The sequence below is a fragment of the Halyomorpha halys genome, unplaced genomic scaffold (genome assembly GCF_000696795.3).
Source record: "Halyomorpha halys isolate HHAL.00 unplaced genomic scaffold, Hhal_1.1 Scaffold1196.1, whole genome shotgun sequence".
Lineage (NCBI taxonomy): Eukaryota > Metazoa > Arthropoda > Insecta > Hemiptera > Pentatomidae > Halyomorpha > Halyomorpha halys.
In genome coordinates this window covers 204,757-227,744 of record NW_027110542.1, presented here as the reverse complement: position 1 = coordinate 227,744, position 22,988 = coordinate 204,757, and the positions used below count along the sequence as shown (strand labels likewise).

The 22,988-nt window shown below is 30.4% G+C and overlaps 1 protein-coding gene across 3 annotated transcripts in view; it reads left to right on the top strand.

The window, feature by feature from the left end:
* Positions 1-22,301, top strand: part of Gapvd1 (GTPase activating protein and VPS9 domains 1) — a 28,143-nt gene extending 5,842 nt beyond the window's left edge. For 2 of the 3 annotated variants that reach the window (XM_014433377.2, XM_067048725.1), the window contains 24 exons: positions 239-448; positions 531-668; positions 869-1,046; positions 3,119-3,264; positions 4,042-4,171; positions 5,014-5,166; positions 6,086-6,262; positions 7,321-7,451; positions 8,258-8,367; positions 8,619-8,698; positions 10,438-10,599; positions 10,676-10,863; positions 13,253-13,367; positions 13,450-13,583; positions 13,776-13,873; positions 16,223-16,329; positions 16,691-16,902; positions 17,756-17,898; positions 18,348-18,461; positions 18,773-18,984; positions 19,205-19,319; positions 19,645-19,717; positions 20,116-20,304; positions 22,006-22,301. In XM_014433377.2, coding sequence (XP_014288863.1) covers positions 239-448; positions 531-668; positions 869-1,046; positions 3,119-3,264; positions 4,042-4,171; positions 5,014-5,166; positions 6,086-6,262; positions 7,321-7,451; positions 8,258-8,367; positions 8,619-8,698; positions 10,438-10,599; positions 10,676-10,863; positions 13,253-13,367; positions 13,450-13,583; positions 13,776-13,873; positions 16,223-16,329; positions 16,691-16,902; positions 17,756-17,898; positions 18,348-18,461; positions 18,773-18,984; positions 19,205-19,319; positions 19,645-19,717; positions 20,116-20,304; positions 22,006-22,152 — 3,462 coding nt within the window. In that variant the 3' untranslated portion in view covers positions 22,153-22,301. The remainder of the gene's footprint in view (positions 1-238; positions 449-530; positions 669-868; positions 1,047-3,118; positions 3,265-4,041; positions 4,172-5,013; positions 5,167-6,085; positions 6,263-7,320; positions 7,452-8,257; positions 8,368-8,618; positions 8,699-10,437; positions 10,600-10,675; positions 10,864-13,252; positions 13,368-13,449; positions 13,584-13,775; positions 13,874-16,222; positions 16,330-16,690; positions 16,903-17,755; positions 17,899-18,347; positions 18,462-18,772; positions 18,985-19,204; positions 19,320-19,644; positions 19,718-20,115; positions 20,305-22,005) is intronic. The other variant, XM_014433379.3, reaches the window with a different exon arrangement.
* The last annotated feature ends 687 nt before the right edge of the window (positions 22,302-22,988 follow it).

Below are 22,988 nucleotides of genomic sequence, written 5' to 3'. Positions count from 1 at the left end.
ATATACAAGTTACAGCCTTAGTCAGCTGTTACTTCGATGTCAGCTGACTGAGGAGATCAGCTGATCGCATGTATATAAAGGGATGTACCGAAACCAATAAAGTTAGTATGTTACAGCAGTTCACACGTGTTACATCTTATTCCTTCTTCTCTTTTTTGACATTTGGCTTTCGCCGATACTTAACTTATATTTAAAAATATATGATGCACCTTTGTTGAAATTAATATTTATTTTTCAGGTTTTTGCAATGTGCACAGACTTAGTGTTCACTCTCTTCATTTGCCCTGCTATAGTCACTCCAGAAACATATGGCATTACGGATGTACCAATCAGTGATGTTGCACGTTACAATTTGATGCAGGTAGCACAAATTTTGCAAATGCTAGCTATAAGGAGGTTTCAACCAGTTGATAGCCGGGCCGAGGATCTTTATTCTCAGTTCCCTAAGGTTTCTCAATTAATTACTTATTAAAAAGTGATCTACTCCTACTATTTTTGTTTATTTAATAACTAAATGATATATTTTATAGGATTGTGTTTCTTCTATTGTTGTTACTATGATCGAAGGAAATCCTAATATTGAAGAACCTCACCAAGAAGAAAATATGAAATGTGAAGGTCTTTCAAGGCTCGTATCTCTGTTTACTGAATCTGAACTTCATACATTAGTAAGTTCATTTTTATTATATTTAGTATTTGGTGATTACTTTTTTGGTTATTGAATTCAGTTTAATCAAAAGTTTATCATATTAATCACTTTTAGAGATATCTACATGTATTTTTTATGTGATATAATTAACGAACATTTTAAATAATTTTTATATGTTATGACTGTTTTAATATTTACCTCTTTATTTATGTTGCTTAGGTAACTTTTCTGAGAACATTGATGAATGAAAGCACTTGTGAAGATCTGAAAATGCACAAAGACCTAATTCCTCTTCTTAGTCAAATTCCACCACAAATGGCCAATGGTCACAGCAAAACAACAAATGTCCCCCTGTCTGAGAATGCTCTGTCTAGAAAATCAAGTATTTTATCAAAAGGTTTGTTTTATTATTTTTTATTACTGCCTTTTCTATTAGAAATAATGATTAAAATATTTACCAGATAATATTGGACAGATTGGTCTATTCTAGCCATAGTGGGAAGGTTGAAGTTTATTTCACTGGTTTTCCATAAAATAAATTTCAAGCTGTAAGTTAACATTTTCCTTTACCATTTATCATATACCTATACATGCTGTGTCTAGTTCCATAGCATGTATATATTTCCATATACACTTATATGTCTAGATGCTACCCACTCCTTTAACTAACATTATCATAGTGTAAATATGATTTCACTATCGTGATATTTTTAGATATTTTAACATAGCTAGGAGGATCAAACAAGATGACAGTCTCTTGTTATTCATTCTGTTCTGGGATGAAATTGTAGCAACTGGTAGGATCCTCCTTCCTGTGGTGATTCAGCTTTTTCTTTATGCAGACGACATAGTTCTCATCATGGACTCCATAGAGAAGTTACAGTGGGCTGTGATGGAATGAAACGTAGAGCTCCATAGAAAAGGTGTGCTTATCAGCTCTAACAAGAGCAAGATCCTAGATAAATAGAGGCAATATTAGGTTTCCCCTACCTTGTGACAGTTATTGAAGTCAGGGAAAGTGGACTCTTAAACAGGAAAAGGAAGGCGGACTTGGTCTACTATCAGATCTGCAATATTGTGGTTGAAAAGGGAGAAATAGACAGAAAAGTTAATTTGCACGTCTTTAGGTCTGTGTACTTCTATATGGAGCTGTAAGCTGGATATTAACAGATAAACGAGAGAGTAGACTCACAGCTATAGAAATGAGATTTTTCAGGAGAATTGTGGGTAGAACTAGAAAGGATTGTATCCATAACAACAGAATTAGGGAAGAACTTAGAGTTCTATCATTGAAAGAGGTCCTAAAGGCTCACCAGTTGAAGTAGTTTGTCCATGTCATCAAGATGGAAGATCACCGAGACCCTCTAAACACATAGACTAGGTCCCTTATGGTAGAAGATCTCAAGGCAGACCAAGAATGTCATACCTGGATTATGTCAACAGTATGTGCAAGAGGTGAGGTAAAAATCTCCCCCAAACCAGGAACATGGCAGAGGACCGAGAACAGTGGCAGTCCTGGCTGGACTCTTTCCAATGCTTAGAAGGCACTACAAAGTGATGTGGAAAAAGAAGAAGAAGAAGTTATTTTGTGGTTATGAAGTTCAGTTGAATGAGTATAAATAAACTATAATCAGTTATCAAATAAATTATGTTGAGCTTTTAGAAATGAGGTGCAATAGACTTATTGAATTCTTAAACTCAATATTTATCTTAAAGGGTATCCATGGTCTTTAGTTCAATATGTGTAAGTGTTAAATGGAGAAATATTTCTTTCTTTTAGCATGTTAAAACGATATAACATCTGACATGGTTGAAAGTCTGTTAATAGGTTTGCTAAATTACATCACATAACAGACCAGCTGAGCTCCTCTTTTTTGACTTTTCGACTTGCTCATGTTTGTGTTTGATTTGTTTTGGACATTTTTAAACTCTAATAAAGTAATAGAAAAAAAAACAGGAGAGGAAACTAGGAACAAATGAGGTGAAGGAAATATGTGATGAAGCTGTTGGAGATTTTATTATTTTGTAAAGATTACAAAGCTACAAAAATGGGTTTCCCCGATAATCCACTAGGAGCTCCTCTGCATTTAACATATTACATAGACTTTAAATTAAGCTGCTCACAATCCTATACTTACATGTAGCATGTTAAAACTTTTTACATTTAAGAAAACTTCATAAATACTACCCCTTTTAACTTTTATAGCTTTTACACTGAAATTTTCCTTAATGGATTTTAAGTCTAGTTTGTAATCTTACAATTATAAATATAATTTCAGGAATTTGTTTTGAATCAGGTTGATTAATTACTACCTAATAGTTTATAGTATAATACCACTTCAGAATTCTAATTTCCATACTTTTTTTTTTAATGCAATGCACAATCTGAAGATTTATACTTGAATTATTATTATATTGCATTATTGTTGTTCAAAACAGAATGTAATGTTTAAATAATCTAAATTACAGTTGGTAAAAATCGAGGAGCGATTGGCAGCAGTCATAGTTTAGAAAATGGATCATTAGAAGAAGAAGATGGGAATTCAATAAAAGTTCTGATCATTCCAATGGATGGTTGCTCTGACTCATCTCAAGCTTTTGTTCCAGAACAGAAAGTATGTTCAACTTTTTTTATAATGTAAAATATTGCTTTTATATAATAAAACTCCATGTTTACCTCTGTAATGGTTTTGTGGGTACTATATAGCCTCTGCCTCAATTCAATTTCTAAGTTATATCAGTTGAAAGTTTATGTTCAAATATTGCCTGTACAGTATAGCTCCTGTCCCATGTTCTAAGTTATATTGATATAAAATTTATGGTTGACATTTTAAGTAAATTTTAACAATGAATTAAAAACATTTGGGAGACATAAATTAGAAGTTAAGTAAATAAATATTATGTTATGAGGGAATGATGAGATTAAAAGAGAGAGGGAGGGCGATCAAAACCTCTTTTAAGAGGGAAGTGGATTAGCTCGTTGAGTAACACTCTGTGCTACCAACACTTTGGCTCAAGTTAGAATCTGGCTTTGGTGGATAATTATTTATTCTGTAACTGTAGCTGTGAATCAACCGTGTGGGTTTGGGAGTCCTCCTGTGGTATACACTGCCTCTAAAACGTAGGTACCTAGAAAACCTGGCTGTTGAGGATAAGACGGCTTAGAATGGTAAGACCATTGAATATAGGCAAGAAAGAACTCATAGTGCATCAATAGTTGAGTGTTGAGTGCATCTGTTTCCAAACTGCCATTTGAGACAGTTTGATGTGTTCCTCGTACAAATCTACTTATTCCTTTCTACCTCTTTTACCTATTATTCTGTCATTTCGATTGAATTCAGTTTTCTACCAACCCTTAATCAATCAGTCATTAGAAATTTTTTTTTTTTCAGCTGTTGGCTTTGGATAAAGAAACTGAAAATGACAAAAATGAGAGGAGGAATGACACTGAACCTCATGAAAGGCAAGATGGTCAAGAAAAACGAACGAGATTCTCTTTATCACACGATGATGGATCTATAGGTACCTTTATTAGTATTGAATGTAATTTAAAACACTTTAATTAAAATTTTTATTTATGTTTATATTTGGGGTTAATATATTTTAATCTTGATTGGAGAAAAATTAGAGAAAACATTAGAAATTAAATGATAACTTAATCTATTAATCGATAATAGAAGTTAATCTACTAACTTCTAAGTTATTCTCCTTTTTTATGTAACTTTATTTTGAAATTCGTTATAAGGATTATTTCTGAAATCATTTAAATCCCACACAAAATTATCTGGTATTTCATCACTTTAATTCTCCAAAACCAAATTTCGGAAATAAACTTGTGTGGTACACAGTGATAGGAAGGGTAAAGGAATTATTTGGTTTTCTTTCCTTTCTCATAAAAGAAACTTCTGACATTTGAATTTCTATCACAAAAGAATTTAGGCTTAGCTGACAAAATCTTTTTCCATTTGACACTTTTAAGTTACCTTAAGGACTGATCAATCAACCTACGTAGATGCTACATAATGGTAACTTCGGTGGTTAACATGTACTTTATGATCATTCTCTATGCTAAATTATTCTACAGTTCATTATCCATCAGTGTTAATTATTTCTTTAAATTTAACCCTTCAAGATTTCTTCCCTAGTCTACAAGACAGTAATTAACTCATTTCTTTCACCTTTTTATTCTATCATTACTTCACTTCCTTAATGAATATCATGTAGTATATTATATTATATTGTTACAAGATTTCCTCATTGGAGCTAAACTTTCCATTTACTATCAATATTGAAAATATTAATTTATGACATGGATTTTAAAAATAATTTTATTACCTCCAATATAGTTGATAATTATTTTTCAGGAAATACTAGCGATAATTTAGACGTTGTTTCTGAAGCTCCATCAAACCATAGTGTTGCTTCTTCTCTCGAACTAGAAACTGAAGATCAAAATGATAACCTTTCTGATATGGTCTCTGCTAATGTTTCAGGACGAGGTTCTCCAAATATTTCTGGTAAGAGTATTATGTAAAAGTAATTTATTCTTGATGAGAAGATTTTGAAAGTATCTTTTTATAACCATGTGCGGAGGAGAGTTATTTGGGTTATGTTTATGTATCTAGTGAGATATCATAGTAAAACATGAATTTCTGTCAAGTTTTAGTTATTCGAAATAGGTTCAGATATTAATATCTAAGCGTGATTATAATTAATATTGCTGCTGACATAATTAATGGTACTACCAATCTTAATGGCTCATAGAGATTTGTGTTGAGTGAAAGTTTTAAAGAGGAATCTAGTTCTTAAGTGGCAGTTTGCATTTCTTATCAAAAAGATCTATAAACTGGATATGTTTCAGCCGGCATAGAACCCCTTCTGCTCTCTATCAGTGTCTGTTGCTCTAGTAGGGTTCATTACAAATAAAACATCAAGAATAATCTATATCAATCGCCTAGGCATTCTTCACCTAGGAGGTAGAAATTACTTCCACGGAAAGGCTTTTTCTCTTTCAATTACTGTGGACGACCACATGTCTGAGCTGCACATTATAAGTCACTATCTCCAGAATTTGCCTTTTCAATCGTCCTTAGTAACCAATTAATTTATATTTTATGTGCATCCTAAATTTAAGAGTTTTTGTTATATGCTATTTTTTTATTATTACATAATACTAATTTTTCTATCCTTTTTTGAGCCCAATATTCATTTAATTATTTATATAGGTTTTATTTAATAAGTAAAACATTATTTTTTGTTTGATCAAGGACAGATATCTTTATTATTCAAATTATTACTTTCTAGCAACCTACTTACAGTCCACAGAATAAATTTAATTAACAACAAATATTAATAAATAAGAAGATAATATTTAGATATTAAAAAATTAAAAAGATACTACTTATATATTATCATTGTTGAATGTTTGGTTTTTAGGCAGAGATACTCCCTCTTCTCAGATGACCGAAGGAGAAGAAGCAGCTTCTGTTAGACAGCCGTTGGATTTCACTCCCCCACCGCCTCCCAAAGCTTCGACTCAGACAAAGTTTGATATAAATGATAAATTTGGGAAGTTTGAAATTGACACACTCATTCCAGAAGTGCCTCTTCTTGGTATTATTTTAATTTCTATAATTTGTATTTATTTATTTTTATTAAATGTTTTCTAATTTTTGCTCAAGAACATTTATGGTAGATAAGATGCTAAGTAGTATCTTTTTTTTTTATGTCTTCCTCATTGGAATATCAGTATTTTCAGTGAAAAGTTTCTCTCTTTTTTCCTCTCTCCCTTCCCTTTCTCTCACTCTCCCTTATGAATAATAAAAACAAACCAAAACAGAGATTTTGCAATTATAGAGGGTTCTAAGCTATTAGTAGATAGCTTGACATATTTCTCCAGATAATTTTGGAAAGTCACGTTCCCATCTATGGGATTAAATAAAAGCACCATCAGAATAATCATTATTTTCTCCAACTTCATCCTGTGTCCATCAATGAATGAAGAACGACTGGGAAATGACACAAAGTTAGGATTTTCCTATTTTTGTTAACTTTACAGGTATACCTGTTCTCAATCTATTGTACAATAATTGAAACAGTTTGTTACGATATGATTTTACTGTCGGTATATATTTTTGATAATTTAAATCTGTGGGGAAAAGAAGAAAACAGGTGTGGCTACCGAAATTTCAGAAATACCACCATGCATGAGGTGACACAAGCAACTGGTTTGGATGTGTATTCATCTCTTGATTTCTGAGAGAAATTTACTTAAAATTTTGTAAATCCTTGAATGAGACTGAATTTATTGAGTCCAAAGTGAACCCACTTGATTCATCCTCAGAAAAATTTCATTCTGAACATCATAGTTGGAAGCTCAAGAATGGGGAATGACAAATTGACTATTTAGATATTTTTTGCTATTGAAATAACTGATCAGAAAAATGAAAAAAAAGAAAAAGAAAAGAAAAGCAAATGGTTCTAGACAAAGTCAGGTGCAACTATGAATATATTTTTAATTTGAAAAATTGTAATGGGGTTTGTAAAACTTTGTGGATGTCAAATTGTCACTCTTAATGAGAATGACCCTTATGTATATGCTTCAATCTTATTTATGTAGCTGCTGATTTTTAATTTTAATCATTATCAGTAAATGCTTCATATTCTTACAGATGAAACATTCTCTCTGGTCAGTGATACTTGGAGTACCGACGTTCTCGCCAGTGATAGTGAAACAGTAGAACAGCAACCTCAGCGCCCTCTTCAGCCTGTTGTACATGAATTTACAACAAATAATCCATTGGTAAGTTAATTTTTTTAAATGATTAACTTCTTTAAATGTCTGTAAGACATTAAAGTTAATTCATGCTTGATATACCTCATTAGATTAGCATTGTCTATATTCTTGCTCATTCAGTCTTAAGTATGGATTCATGTAGGAAATATATTTTTAAATTTCTTTTCAAAGGAACCATTTGACTGTATTTTGTAAATGATCATCCTATAATAAATTTCTGTAGTATTTTAGAAAAATAATAAGATAAAAATTTCTGAGTCTTAGTGCTGTGTGATTAGCTGATAGAATATTGAATAGTTTTTGTGGAATAATTTTGATACTTTGCTTCAAAGAATTTATTGTAATTTTTTTATTTTTAAGCATTTATATTGAAATGTTGCGAGATATTATTTTTATTTTTGTAAAATTAATTTTCATATCTTAAACAATTCAATTTCCTGTTAATATTTATCAGTTTAATATTAATAATCAGAATGTTTATTTAATTTGGAATTCTTGCATAGTCATCACTCTTTATATTTATTTTAAATTCAGAGTCTGTATGAATAATAAAAACAATCCATAACAGAGATTTATAGATTTATCTCTTCAAATTAACTTATTATTAATTTGATATAAATTCTTACTAATTGTCCTAAAAATCAAGGTTTTATTAATGGAGTAGGAAATTAGTGAACCTACAGAGTGTGCTATAAATTGTTTCAAGGTGTTGCTAGTTTCTGAATATTTATTTTTCCCAACAAGATATTTAATAGATTTAATCATTGAATAGAATTGAAACAAACCTCCTGAAAGATTCACTTCATTTTCAGCTGGGCGATGCTCTGGAAACTGCTTCTGAAGCATGGAGCACAGACGTTGTCATATCAGATTCCGATAGGCTCACTGAAGTGGACACTGATGATACAGCCAGTGTTGCCAGGTAATTTGTTGTTATGAATTAATTTAAATACACTTAATTTTTATTTATATGGAGGTGAGGGTTTTTGTCTATCAGGCTGATGTACACTGCAAACAGTTTTAAGAAATACCTCTATTATGGAATTAAAACCTGACACCTAATCCTTAATGAACGTTAACTATTGAAAAAATTAAAAATTACTCGAAAATAAATTGATATTGCTGGCCTTATTTATTTATTTTTTTAATTTTGCTAATTAATTTTTGAAATAGGTCTGATGATACTGGGAGGTCCGAGGCAGAGAGTAGAGGCGAATCTGAGGCGGTGGAAGAACCTGTAATTGCTCAACAAGGTAGGTTTTGTTGTTCAATTGTTGATACTGATTCAGGTTTTGTTGTTCAATTGTTGATACTGATTCAGGTTATATTTTCAATTGTTGATACTGATTCAGGTTTTGTTATTCAATTGTTGATACTGATTCAGGTTTTATTGTTCAATTGTTGATACTGATTCAGGTTATTTTTTCAATTGTTGATACTTATTCAGGTTTTGTTGTTCAATTATGGGTACTGATTCAGGTTTTGTTGTTCAATTGTTGATAATTAATAATTTTCTATTTAATTACTTGAATTGTTTGCGATGTTTTATTAATGGCAGGAGCTTGAAAACATCCATTTTTTTACATAAATATTCCCAGATAACACAAATCTAGGTACGTCGTATCTCCATATTTACTTTTTAACTCAATCGATATGGTTCTTTTTTGTTTGATTTATGTAAAAAAAAAATTGTTAGGATGTTTTAAAATATTTGATTTAATTTAATTATTTTTGAAAAATCTCTGTATATACAAGTACTAATACTAACTTGTTTTTTAAAGTGAAATTTCAAGTGTATATAGTGGTCAGCTTACCAACTCTGAGGAACACTACACATTTAAAGAAATAATCTTCCATGTACTCCAGCTATACGAAATCAAAGTCCAATTCGTTGTTATAAGATAATTTTGGTCATTCACAACTGACCTGTTTTGTTATTTAGATGAACTGTATGATTTTTTTTTTCAAAATATTTATTTATTTTTTTTGTTAAAGTTGTGTCATACAAATTAGAGAGATATTCTCAGAGTTTTCAGCTTTGCTCTTAACAAATTTCTGGCAAACCAAGTGCATCCACTACAATTCTTAGGACCTTATTTTGAAGTGATTATAATTTGTGAATGTTTATCTGATTTATAAACATTAATTTCAAAAGAAAATCTTGCCCACAATCTTTCTCAGTACAAGAGAAAAATAAAGTATTGGACCCAAAATAAAATATTGTTTCAAATAGTTAGCATGACAAACCCATTTTGAAAGTTGTCAGAATCACTGGAATCAAATATTTCCCAAGTTGTAATTTATATCTTCCAAATATATTCCGTACAGGATAAAAGTTTTTCCAACTTTCATATTTCTTCTGGAATGAAAGTATTTATAATAAAATTAAAAAACAATAGAAGAAAATATAATTATCTAGAAAATGAGTTTCATTGTAGGAAACTAAAATTGATTTTCAAAATTTTGAATCTATAATGGATAATATACTAAAGAATCATTCTTCGTTAAGCCGGGCGTCTCCTGGGAGCTCCTCCTGGGAGTTTTTTACCATATATTGTCTGCAGATTTTAGTAATAAAGACTCTACTTATTATGACAGGACATTATCAGAATGTATTTATTTCCCTTTGGGATAAAATATTGTCTTCATCAAGAATTCTCAACTTGGTCATCTAATAATGTTAAAAAATTTTCTTAACTTGCTAAATATTGTACATTCTTCACATTACTAATAGTTTTGTTAATTAGTTATAAGGATATTGCTGTGTGCCTGTGTCTGATTGTCTAGTAACCTAGTGCCCTTAGGCTATAACTTCTTCAATCAATTTAATTATAATTCTCATATCTTTGTTAAGTAGTTTCTTTTTATTTATTTGTACTTTTATTGAGGCATTCAGAGATCTGGGGATATGATGTTTATATTTAATTTTTTAAACTTCAAATTTTACAATTTATTATTATAAAATATAATTGAAAAAACTTATTGTTCCCAGTTGTTGTATTGCGAAGTGGTAACAGAGAGGAAATTACCCTTAGGCAGGATTTATACAGTCAACCTACAGTTGGAAACGTTACGGGGAAAGGAGGAGATGAAGCAGATTATCGAAGGAGGACTATTGAGTATGTCGATACAAATAGAAATCTTTATTCCAAAGGTACTTCATTTTATTACTTTCTTATTTCTTTTGACAGTTTTTGTATTATGTTAATTTATTATTATTGTTTTTTTAGATCTAGTTGTTGGGATATTAGAAGAAGGTGAAGAGGGTGTTGTATTGAGAAAAAGTAGCAGTTCTGTTAGCTCACCGACGCACAGTACCTCAGAACCTGTTAACTATCCTTCTCCAGCTTTACTACCTACTGGGCTCTCTACCAAAATTCATTTCAGAGCAGCATCTCAACAAGCTTCCGGCCAGGAGGTAGTTAATTTATTTAAATTTAATTATGAATTCTTTTAAGATTTCAAACACCTTTCTATTTTATTTTTTTTCCCCCCACGATATCTTGAAGAAAGATTACAACCATCATGATACCTTAAAAGAAAAGTTATGATGATTCTATTCATTAGGTAGTCCTAATCCTATCTGTAATGATTTTTGGATATAATTAGTTCCTGACTTAAGAACATTCAGACTTACAATGAACAAAAAATAATAATAAATAGGTAAAATTTTTGTTTTCGTTATCAGTTATATATTATTAGGGTAAAACTGGATTATCTAGTCAACTTACTCTAAAATCTGATTGATGCAAATTATTCTGTCAGCCAATGTTCTGTCAGTAACCAGTACATAATAAAGAAGATGTATGAATTTTATATCCAAATACAATATATTATTTAATTATTTCTATAGAATATAGATACCATTTTAGGTGTTCCAATATAGATTAATTATGTATATAATAGTCCCAATTATGATTTGATTTTCGCTGGGGCCAATAAAGAAAGTTTTACTATATTTGATGATTTGCATTCTAACATCGAAATCTTTCTATTAATCGAAAAACTCTTATTAGGAAAATTTCATAGAATACAATTATCCTGTAAGAATACATCATCATAATCAAGGCATTTCTTTATTGAGGCCTCATTGTCATGATAACAGTCATTTTAATCTCCTCAGCGTGTTGATGAAACTGAGATTATGATAAAGGATTCATATATGAGATTAGATTTTGAAACAATTTTCTTCTTTGGTTTTTTGAACTTCTTTACAGAAGTTCTACAACTCAAGAAAAAAAAATTATATGGTAGTAAATTAATTTCATGACACAGGGTGAAACAGAAGTGGTAGGGAAAGGCAACACTGGTCAATTCTAGCAGGAAAATTTTTATATTGTAGTAAGAGAGTAGGAGCTTATAGTATTGGGTTGGCAAATAAGTCCTTTTGGTTTTTTCGGATGAAAGAAAACTAAGAATATTTTGTACATAATATTTATTTTAATTTACAATATAATGTCCATTATTTTTGATGAACATCGACAGCTGAATAATCCCATGTTCATAGAATGTCTGTGGTTTATTAGCAAAAAAGTGATCTAAGTGCTCCCTGTTCATTTTCACACCGCTTTCCACTTTAGGAATTTTGTACAGATTGGAATAAGTGGTAGTCACTAAGAGCAAACTCCGGTGAATAGGGAGGATGGGGCCAAGATCCCTAGTAATTTATTCCAGGTGACTAACGAAATGTGGGGCCTAGTGTTGTCATGATGGAGGATACACCTTGTGGCAACAACTCATAAAAAAAATTACCCTTGAAATCCCACCATACAGAAAACATTATCTTCTATGGGTGCAATCCCGCTTTAGATGTGGTTCCAGGTGGTTCATTGGTGGGTCTCTAATATTTTTTTCACACCACATTATTGTAGAAAATCCACTTTTCATTCCCTGTCACAAGTCTTTTAAGAAATGGATCGTTTTCTTGACGTTTCCGCAGCGAATTGCAAATGAAAATGCGTGTTGCCAAGTTGGCTTCGGTCAGAGAGTGGGGGACCCAAACATCAAGCCTAGAAACGTCGCCGAGATTTCACAATTGATTTTCTACGCTTGTATGTGATACGTCTAGAATCTTTGCAGTGCTCTGTCTCGCACTGAGATTGGGATGGATTTTGATCGACTATCGTCCTAACATCAATTGTTTCAATTTCTTGTGGGCGACCAGGTTGCGGTGCATCATTTATATCAAAATTCCGTGCTCAAAACTTGGCAAACCAATTTTGGCACCTGCGCTCTGTTAAGGCATTATCCCATAGATCCCGCATATTTTTTTATGTGCCTCTGCAGCTCGCTTTCCTTTTTTGAAGTAATAAAGCAAAATATGCCTATAATGCACGATATTTCCATCCATCTTCTGAACTGGATGGCAAGCACATTGGGATTCCATCTGACAACCTTTGGATTGGTAGACTGGCGCGTTGCCACACTGCTACCACTGCTAAATATGATTTACTATCATAATACTATATTCAATTACTGTTAGAAATTCCATGGTTAGGTGCTCTGGAAAAGGTTAGAAAATAAACGACACCCTCTAAAAATAGACTAAATGCCACAGTTATGACTAGCGAAAATCAAATTGAAATTTGAATTATAGGTGAACATGTGTACATTTACCATTCTTGTATGAACACTTAGCAGAGAATTGAAGTATTTTTATGTAAAGCCTTTTATGATAATTTTTTTTTTCCGATTTGTAAGAATGGAACCCTGTTCTAACTTGAGAACTGAATTCTTATTTTATTTCCTGGATCAGTTTGTTCACTGCCTTTAAATCATTAGTGATAAACACTGTTTATGTTTCATAGATATCAATTGAGGATGAACGGAATGATAGAGAATCTGGAGCACTTTCTGGCGCCTGTTTCAGTGCCTCCTCTTCGACGAGTGGCAGTAGTATAGAAGCCAGGCATAATTCGACCGGTATGTTATTTTAATATAAAAAATATTTTAACTATTAATCATTTAACCGATTTAATTTGATTTTGATTTTTTTCTAATTCAGAAATTCCTCTTTCGTCTGCTCCTCCTATTGTTGTTCCTAATGGATCTGTTATAACAGAAGGTCCAAGTAGTAAGCCTACTGGTGCAATACCAAAGAGTATCAGTTTCGATAAGACTGCTGAAAGGGGTGACAAAGTAAGAATATATTATTTAACCTTGTTTATTTTTAATATATGTATGCAATATTAATTATCTTATTTCGATATTCACTTTGTTATTTATACTTACATTAGCTCATTTACTTAGTTGCTTATTTCTTCATACTACATTATACTAAACTTGAGTTAGTAATTATGATATTTTGATAAAATTTTATATTTATTTAAGGAAGCATTGGATGAAGATGGGAAACATAAAAGGAGCTTTTTTAGAAATTTTAAGTTACCCTTCAAAAACAGGAGAGGGAAATCTTTTCGTACTGACTGGTAAGTCAACTTTTAATTTTTCTAAATACTTACCACATTAGCTGAAGTACCGGATGCTAGGGTCCATTGCTGATTTTGCTCTAATAGAATTTTGCCCACAAATGACTGAATTACTTAACCAATGGTTGACCTAGAACTGTTATTATATAGGAGTTTACAGAAGTCGTTGCTTAGAAGTCCACGAATTTGTGTATGTGGGTTATGATTTATCAGACTTTGGAATCTGATACTGCACCAAAATAATAAAATTGGCTCAGGTTCAGATAACAAACGGTTTCAAAAGAAAATCATTAAAATATTTTTCTCAATAATCCTATGTGTTTTTTGTTGTGCTGATTCTGAATATCAGATTTTTCGCCTCGTCAGCCACTGGCTTTACTACAGTAACAGAAAAAACCAATGGTTGGGACTTTTTCAGTTTTTAAGTGGAGAACTAATAATTTTTTAAAGAAAAACTTTCAAGAGTACTAAATACATGTGTTAAATTTAATGTTTGTTCAGCCAACCTGCTATGCCATTATTGTGCACTAACAAAAGCAGTCCATTCATCTATGTTTAAAATGGGCGTATTCGGGGAAAATTATGAAAGTTTTTTTGTAATGATTCAGTAAGTCTTTGGTATGCTTTATCCGATTTTCAGGTTTACCATCTTGCTAGGTGTCCACTTCCAACAGTGGACCAATGAAACAGAAACTTAAAAATTTGTATTTAGTTTTTCTCTTATAACTAGATAACTAAAATAATAAATTTTTACTGGTACAACCCATGTAGGTTCAGGGGTTCAGTACTTAATAAGGGTAGTACTCTTACTAGACCACCGATTGTGCAAGGTGATCTAGTCTGAATTACGCTCGACAGCCAGATTTTCCCCAATGGAGGGTACCCACTTTCTGAGGCTACGTGGGCTCTGGAGGGTTCATGCACCCTTAAGGAATGGACTTGGCTACAGTAACAGAATAAATAATTTTCTACCACAGCCGGATTCGAACCCTGGTCCTTGAAGTTAGTAGCACAGTGCCTTACCACTGAGCTACACACTAGATAACTAATAACTTATAAAAAATTGTTTAAAAAAGGAAAAAGAGGAGCCCTCTTCCAGATTCCAGAATTCCAGAGTCCGGTATATAATAACATACATACACTAGTTTTGAAAGTTCCAAGTATCAACTTTTTACAAACGTATTTAAGTATCAACTTTTTACAAACTTATTCAAGTATCAATGTGTAAAAAATAATGGTAATACATAATACTGGTAGTTATTTAATAATAATAAAATAATATAAGGTATTAAATAATATTGTTTGGCAATTCAGTCATCTATGGCATATTGAACAGCAGGATCGATATTAGACTATGGTATCCTGTACCACGGTCAATGTGTTGACTGTATTGAATAATTATATTTCTTAAATGAAAGCCTTCTCCCAAAAAAAAGATTGTTGCTTAATACTGCTGTGGCCAGGCCTTACTAGAACACAATCAACAGATAGAGGAATTGAACAGTCTATTTATTTTATATGTATTGCTTAATAAATATTAGTATATCAGCGGGTATCAATAACTTTGGTAAAGATTTTACATGCTGTAGCTAACATGTTAACTGCAAAACATTACTTTCACACTATCGAAGGTCAAATTGTGATGTTAATCTATAAACTTGATAGATTTTGGGTTACTAATTTTATAAGATATTTTGTGATTATTTGGTTATTTAAGTTAGTTGAAAATACGGTGCTTTCATATTAGTTCATCCAAAAGTTGTTGGTTGTAATCTGTACTGCCATCTTCCTTTTTTATTTTGGTATATTGTTTGTTATTGTATTATTATATGTTATATTGTGCATTATTTATGCACAATATAACATATAATTTTTAAAATAAAAATTAATTTGGTATAATTGATTAAAATTTGGTAATTACCCATTATGGAAGAAAGTTGTGACAGGTGGTTTATTGACTGGAAGACTAGCAAAGTGAGAGATGCTAACTATGAAAGAGGCACAGTAAAATGAGAAATGAACAACATTGAGTTATTGCACTGCTCTTAGATTCATATTTATGTGAATTATGTGGCGGCGTTTATATAAGGAAAAAATCCAATTTGATTTTGAAAACCATTTGGAAATAATGTTATTATACTTCCATTTTTTTTCTATTTTTTATTATTTTAATAAAGGAAATAAATGGGATGTAAATTTAATTGTTAACACTGTCATTTGTATCCATATGAATCAATCAATGTATGGTGTTAGGTTAAGGCCTACAACTTTCTGATGGACTGATACGTAAGTACCGAAAATGCATTCATTGGTATTTAATCTTTAAGTAAGAAGTTTGTTTATCGATAGTACATGGTATTGCAGCTACGACGCAGGTGCAGTGAGCGACTTAGATTCAGTTGCTTCTCTAAGGCTGAGGAGAGGGCTGGTTGAAGAAACGAGGACTTCAAAAATAGGTTAGACCAGTTTAAAATTATGATGTTTTTAAATAATTTGATTAGTAAAGTTTATGTTATTCAAGGTGATCATAGTATCTTAAGAAATTCATATGTTTCCATTTTTTTCTGTTATTTCTATTTAAGCAAGATAAACATAACAAAAGCAAATTTTTCGCTTTAAGTGCAACATGCAATTTCACTCTATTACATCTCATAAGTTATTCTATGATACCGAATTCTCTGCTCTATTCTTAATTTGTTCAAAATTGTATAAATGAGTTATTCATTCATCAATTTTATTATAAATATAAATTAAATACATAATCCATTGCACTTTCATTTATACTAAATATATATTTTTTAATAATATTTTTAACAGATTCATCTGAAGATATTCTTGCCAAATATCGTGGTAAAGGAGTTACAAATGATTTAAAAGAAAAAGAAAATGTTTCTCTGAGGGAAGGTCCAAGGTGTGGAGCTCGAAGGCAATCTATTTCATCTTGTGATATATTTGAAGATGCTAAGAAAAAACTTCGCCTTGTGCTTAGCAATAGCGAAATTCATCAACTTTTGGAATCTCTTCCGATGGTATTTTATCCTATTATTCTTTTATGTGTATGTATTATTATCTTTATGAAATGATTCGGTAAAGTTGAGTCCAGTTTAATTTACCACGAACGGACGGAATATCTGATCTGACCCTACATATTTTAATATAATAATCATTCCTATATCAGAAGAAGCCACTGATAATAAAAAAAAAATCTATACAATTTTCCTTATCAATTAAATAATTTAAATGGGTAAGTTTGATGGACCATCTGACGATGATAAGATGGAATGTTAGAGATGAGGGTGACCTGTATCCAACAACATCTTCCTCTGGTTTAACATTATAAATATAATTAATATTACATTAAAGTTACAATGATAAGATGTAAATTTATCATTCAAGAAGAAACCTAATCCAGATTTTTTTAAAGCCTTTCTATAGAGATTTCTGGCATCTATGCTGTGGCCACATGTTTTTAAAATTCTTGTTTCTGTGAAATAATTCATAAAACTAGGTCTGGGTGATGTAATTTAATCTAATTTAGAGGGGGGGGGGAATGTAAATCTGGATACAAGCTATATATTATAGGTCCTGGCACCAATTTAAGAGGAGAGATATTTGAAGGAATTGGGGAGAAAGTTGAGATGATGGCTATATGAGGTGCAGATGACATAACATAATCTAATATTTGTTTTATTTATCCCGTTTGATGCACAAGTATATTCTGGATTCAGCACCTTGTCAACTTTACATTGGATATTCATTATGTTTATGTTCACTGATTTCAATATAGAAACTTAAAATTATCAGTTTAAAACAATTAATTTTTTTAAGACCTGCTGAATGCTGTAAGTGAATTTATCTTGGAATTTTGATTTTGATTTTTAGCGTCAAGCCTGGGTTCAAAAAGAAAATGAGCTTGTTGCATATCTCCAGTTGCAGTTAGCCGAAGCAATAAATCTTCAAGATCGAAATCTCGTTCCTCAGTTATATGAAACACTAAGATGTGTTAAAATGTTAGATGCCAGGCAGTAAGTGAAATCATGTTACTAGTTCGAAAAATTTTAATTTCTGGTATGGTATATTATTAAAGATGTTTAATATTTGAATATTGCAATGTGCCTGCTAGTTTGGAATTTAGTATAGTTGGGGAAAGTCGGGAACTCACAGTAAATATCTGGGAAAATTGTCGATTTGTATAGATTTTTGAATCAGAATAACTTATGTAGTTTTAAGTGCTTTGGCGTCAATTAAAATTTTTGGGTATATGTTCACCACAAATGGTTTAATTTTTTAATTATAAGAAAGATAATGAAGATTTGGAGAAAATTTAAATTACTAAGTCTGGTAGACACCCTGTATTAAATATATTAGCTTTGATTTAATTAAGTCTTGAGTTCATAAGAAAAGATTTTCAGTTCCTTTAATTACTTTTTGGGCTTGATATTTGGTATAATTCTCACTTACAAATTATTTTCAGGTGTCAGAAAGTTTTTGAATCTTTGAAGGAAGACTATAAAAGTAGAGTGCCTTATATTTCCTATTTAGTCAAATGCCAACAGTCTCTATTGTCCACTTTGGCACATTTTGAGAGGTAAAATGTTCATATTTTTATTAATTTATTACACCTTCCTGGCGCTACCAGTCAGCGTCCTTGCACCTCTTTCTTTCAATTCCTCCTGCTTCTTAGCCCCCTCTTCTCTCCTCTCTCTACTCCTTCTTTGCACCTCCAACATTTTTCTCTGTGCACTTCCCCCCTCCATTTTGACCAAGTGTCCTGCCCATTTTAGTCTTCTTCCTTTGGTACAGTTAAGGATATTTGTTAGCTCATTGATACAGTTAATTGATATTCTAAACTTATAATTAGGTTTTGAGAAAAAAATAAATAAAATATTTTGATTGCAGGTTACTGGCTCGAGTAAATAATGATAAACGAGTTGTTTCTGACTATCTGATATCGTTGTGCGTTCGACTGTTCTTAGAAAAAAAAGAAATGCAAATATCCGCTTTCATTTCAGAGTTCCAAGCTGTGAGCTTGGCTGATGAGAAAAGCGATCTCCTGGAAACGTTTCTTGAAACATTATGTAGTGACATGGAGAAAGATCCTAATTGGCAGTGTATGTTATTCTATTTCAAATTTGTAATCCTTTTAGTTTTATTTATATATTTTTAATTTGTGATTCTTATTATATTTTAACCATAAATAATTATTGAATGAGAATTATGAACCTTTATATGTTCTCGTATAATGTTCTTTGTTTTTATTTTTAGTGAGTAGTCAGAGAGAAGTATTTTGCTACCTATTAATGTGATATATTTACCCATTTCTATTTTCAGGTGGCAGTAAGGACGATATAAAGAAGGTTAGAAGAGCTTTCGAAAGGTCTTTGTGCAGCCGAGTGTATGTTCATGCCATGTACCCCAACGGAGATGGAGATTTATCTAGAGATCAGTAAGTTAATAAATGCGTTTGATTATTACTTGTTTTGCTAGTAGAAACATTGTAAGTAGAATAGAAATATTGAATAGACTTTAGAAGTTAGTAAATTAAAAAAAAAATTATATAACTAAGCAAAAAGTAATACTTAGTTTTAGTACCTCAATACTGATACTACTTTAAATATTTGGTTATTAAAATTTCTCTGTTTCTAAAATGGTATTAGTTTAAGAGTTTAAATTTATTTTTTATATATTTATTTATTTAAAAGTATTTAAATATTAGTTTAAGAGTTTAAATTTAAGTGTATTTATTTATAATATTTTATTTTTTCCAATAGGGTTCTTCGAGAGCACATTGCTAAGTTAGGAAAAGTAATTACTCCTAACCATAAAGATCTTCGTATTCCTAAAGTAAGTTTCATTTAATAAATTATTCTATTTTACTTACTAACTTTTTTCCTACTGGATAAATACAAGATTTCAATTGCGAAGAACCTTTTCAGGACGATACCTAACATTTTGAAAAAAAACTTGTAAATTAGGAAAGAATTTTTGGAAATTTTAGATTAATAACAAATGAACATAGCATTTTTATTTATATAGATCAATTAATTAACCATAAATCCATCCATTGTGGGGTCAAAATGTTTTATGTTTATGTGTAGGTGTTTGCATTGAGGTCCACTACCTGGGGTTAGATCCTTAGTTATATTATGTTAACTATTACAATTATAATTGCTACCTTTATGTAAAACTTCTGATATGGTGTTTCAGACTTGAGTTTAACTAATACAAACCTTCTTTGACAGATATTCCATTGTGAAGTTCCTTGGATGAGTGCCCAAGCTGAAATCAGTGAGTTAGCTGCCTATAGAAGTCCTAGAGACAAATTGCAATGTATACTGCGTACGATAAGTACAATAATGAACCTCCTCTCTTTGGCCTGCGTACCAGCCGCGGATGATTTGATTCCGGTCTTGGTTTATGTTATTATTATGGTAAGTATGATTTTGAATATCAAAAATTTATGTTAATAAATAACAGAGTACAAAAAAAAATTATTTATAAAGAAAACTAGAACTGAATTTTCATGAATACAATGTTTATTTATTAATGAACTATCTATATTAGTACAAATTATACTTGTAACAAGTTTATTATCAAGCACTCTGGATCTCTTAGTTCTCTTGATTTTATTAAAATAATGTAATATTTAGTCATGATCATTTAAATCTTTGAACATTATACTTTAACGATATAACCATTGGTTGTAATTATCAATAGTTTACTATATATAATTAATAACTTCTTTGTTATTTTGTTAATATGTAGATTAACATTATATATATAATAACTGACATAATGAATTTTGAATGCCTTAGTGCCTTAATGTTAAGCTGCTGCCATAAATTAGTCCAGGCTATTCCCTTTGATAAGTGCATATGCTTTTTGCAATTAAAATTAGTCCAAATAAACATCTCTACTTCTTGGATGGCCAATTTTAAAAGCTTTTTTTTTTAAATCACTCTCTTCTTAGCCTCCTCCTTTTATTATTGAATCAATGACACTTATGGCCTTGAAAACAATTAATTATTTAAACAAATAGTCTTTATCATTTTTAGCCTCATAGTATTTTAAAAGTTGGAAGATTAATTAAATAAAAATAACGTGTCATATTTTGCATTGTCTTTAGTGATTGGTTGAATTGTAGTTTTCAGTAACTCTGAATTTTCCCAAAACAACTTAAAATGGGTCTGTCGGTTTATATGATGTTTTAGGGTTGAAATCTGAATCTAAGGTCTCAAAACAAGAAAAAAATTCTCTTTGAAGGTATGAATGTTAACGCTTTGTTTGGTAGATATTCACGTCTAAAGATTTTTATTGTTATGAACTATTTAGATTGTAAAAAATAAATTAATATGTAGTCCATCTATTTTATTAATGAAATGTTAACATTAAAAGTATTATTAAATGTTGTTGGAAGTGATTATCTTAAGACTTATGGAAGCTTCGGTATCTTTCTTCCACAGCAGCAATGGCCGAACGACATTGGATATGTATTATTTTTTACAAGTTTCAATTATCCTTCTTTATAAAGAATTAAGGTCATTGCATAGAGTTTTTGTTTAATGTAACTTCAAACAAATAAAAAATCCAGTGTGTTCAGATCTGGAGAGTGTGACAATAACATTGCCATTGATTCTTAGTTGCCGTGGAAGAAAGATACTGAAACTGTGTTAATGCTCACTTTGAACAACATTCGATATTAATATTAATGTTTACTTTTCATTAATATAGTAGTTGGAACACATATTAATTCATTTATCATATCCTAAATAATTCATAACAATGAAAAGTTTTAGATGTGACTATCTTTTAAAGAAAGCGTTAATGATCCTTTCTTCATATTTTCGATTAGAACACTTAATCCATGAACACCCCATATATATTTTTCTATAAATGTGTTAGAATGTAGATTATAATGCGATGCAGTAGGCATTACCTTTAACTGATACTATTCTCTGTGATATACTTACTTTTTATTGTCTGGATATTTTTCCAATATTATATAGAATATATTAACTAGTAGATCATGAAAGACATAATCTATTTTATTTATATTATAATTTTGTTTTTGTTGTTCAATATAATTCATATTAATTTGAAATATTGTTTAATGATATGGCTTCTTATTTCAGGCTAACCCTGCGTCTTTATTGAGCACTGTAGAGTACATTACGAGTTTCTATGGAAGCAAAATGGAAGGCGAGGAGGAATATTACTGGACACAGTTTTGTTCTGCTATTGAGTTCATTAAAACAATGGATTATGTAATTAATGATTAGTTATATTTTCTAATTCGATTAGCCTAAGCGCCGATTTCTGCAGAGCAGATCTATATATAATTAAAAATAAAAACTGGAACGTGGGTGAGATATGGTTATAAGTTAGCAGCTGGCCTGCTTAATAAGCTCTAATTCCTTTTCATTGTGATAAAAAAAAAAAAAAAAATTAAATAGTTTTATATCAATAATTTTTTATAAGTTTTCTAATTAGCCTGATATACTTTTGCTCACTGAATACAAAAATCTAATAAAGCTAACTTTGAAATTGAAAATAATCCTATTAATGAGTTGCTTTTGCATATTTATTAATTTTCTTACAATATTAAAAAAATTATTTTAGTTTTGAATCAAATTAATACTATTTTAAAAAATCTCGATGAAAAAGATAAGTTCTATAGTGAAAGAAACATCCGTTAAGAGAATATAGATCTAATATATTACATTATAGAAAACTTAATATATACTTATAGTTAAGCATTATATTTATTTTAAAAATTTCATAGTGTATTAATGAAATCTTGCTTCTATACATCAAACTGAATGAATAGCTTTATTTTCCTATTAAAAAAATATGGGGTTTACAAACTTAGATAATTTAAGTTCTTTATCAGTTTCATAAGTAATATAAATAACATTTGAAGAAAAAAAAATTTACAATTTTCTTTTTAAAATAATACAGATTGTGTATTTAATTATATATTTTCAAACAAAAAAAAATTGAGTATGTGCACATAACCTAAATAAAGTTTTTTTGTTTATTTTATTCTCATAATTTAATTATACATAAATATTTAATTTATAAAATACAAACATTTTTGTTCAGTATTTGATATATA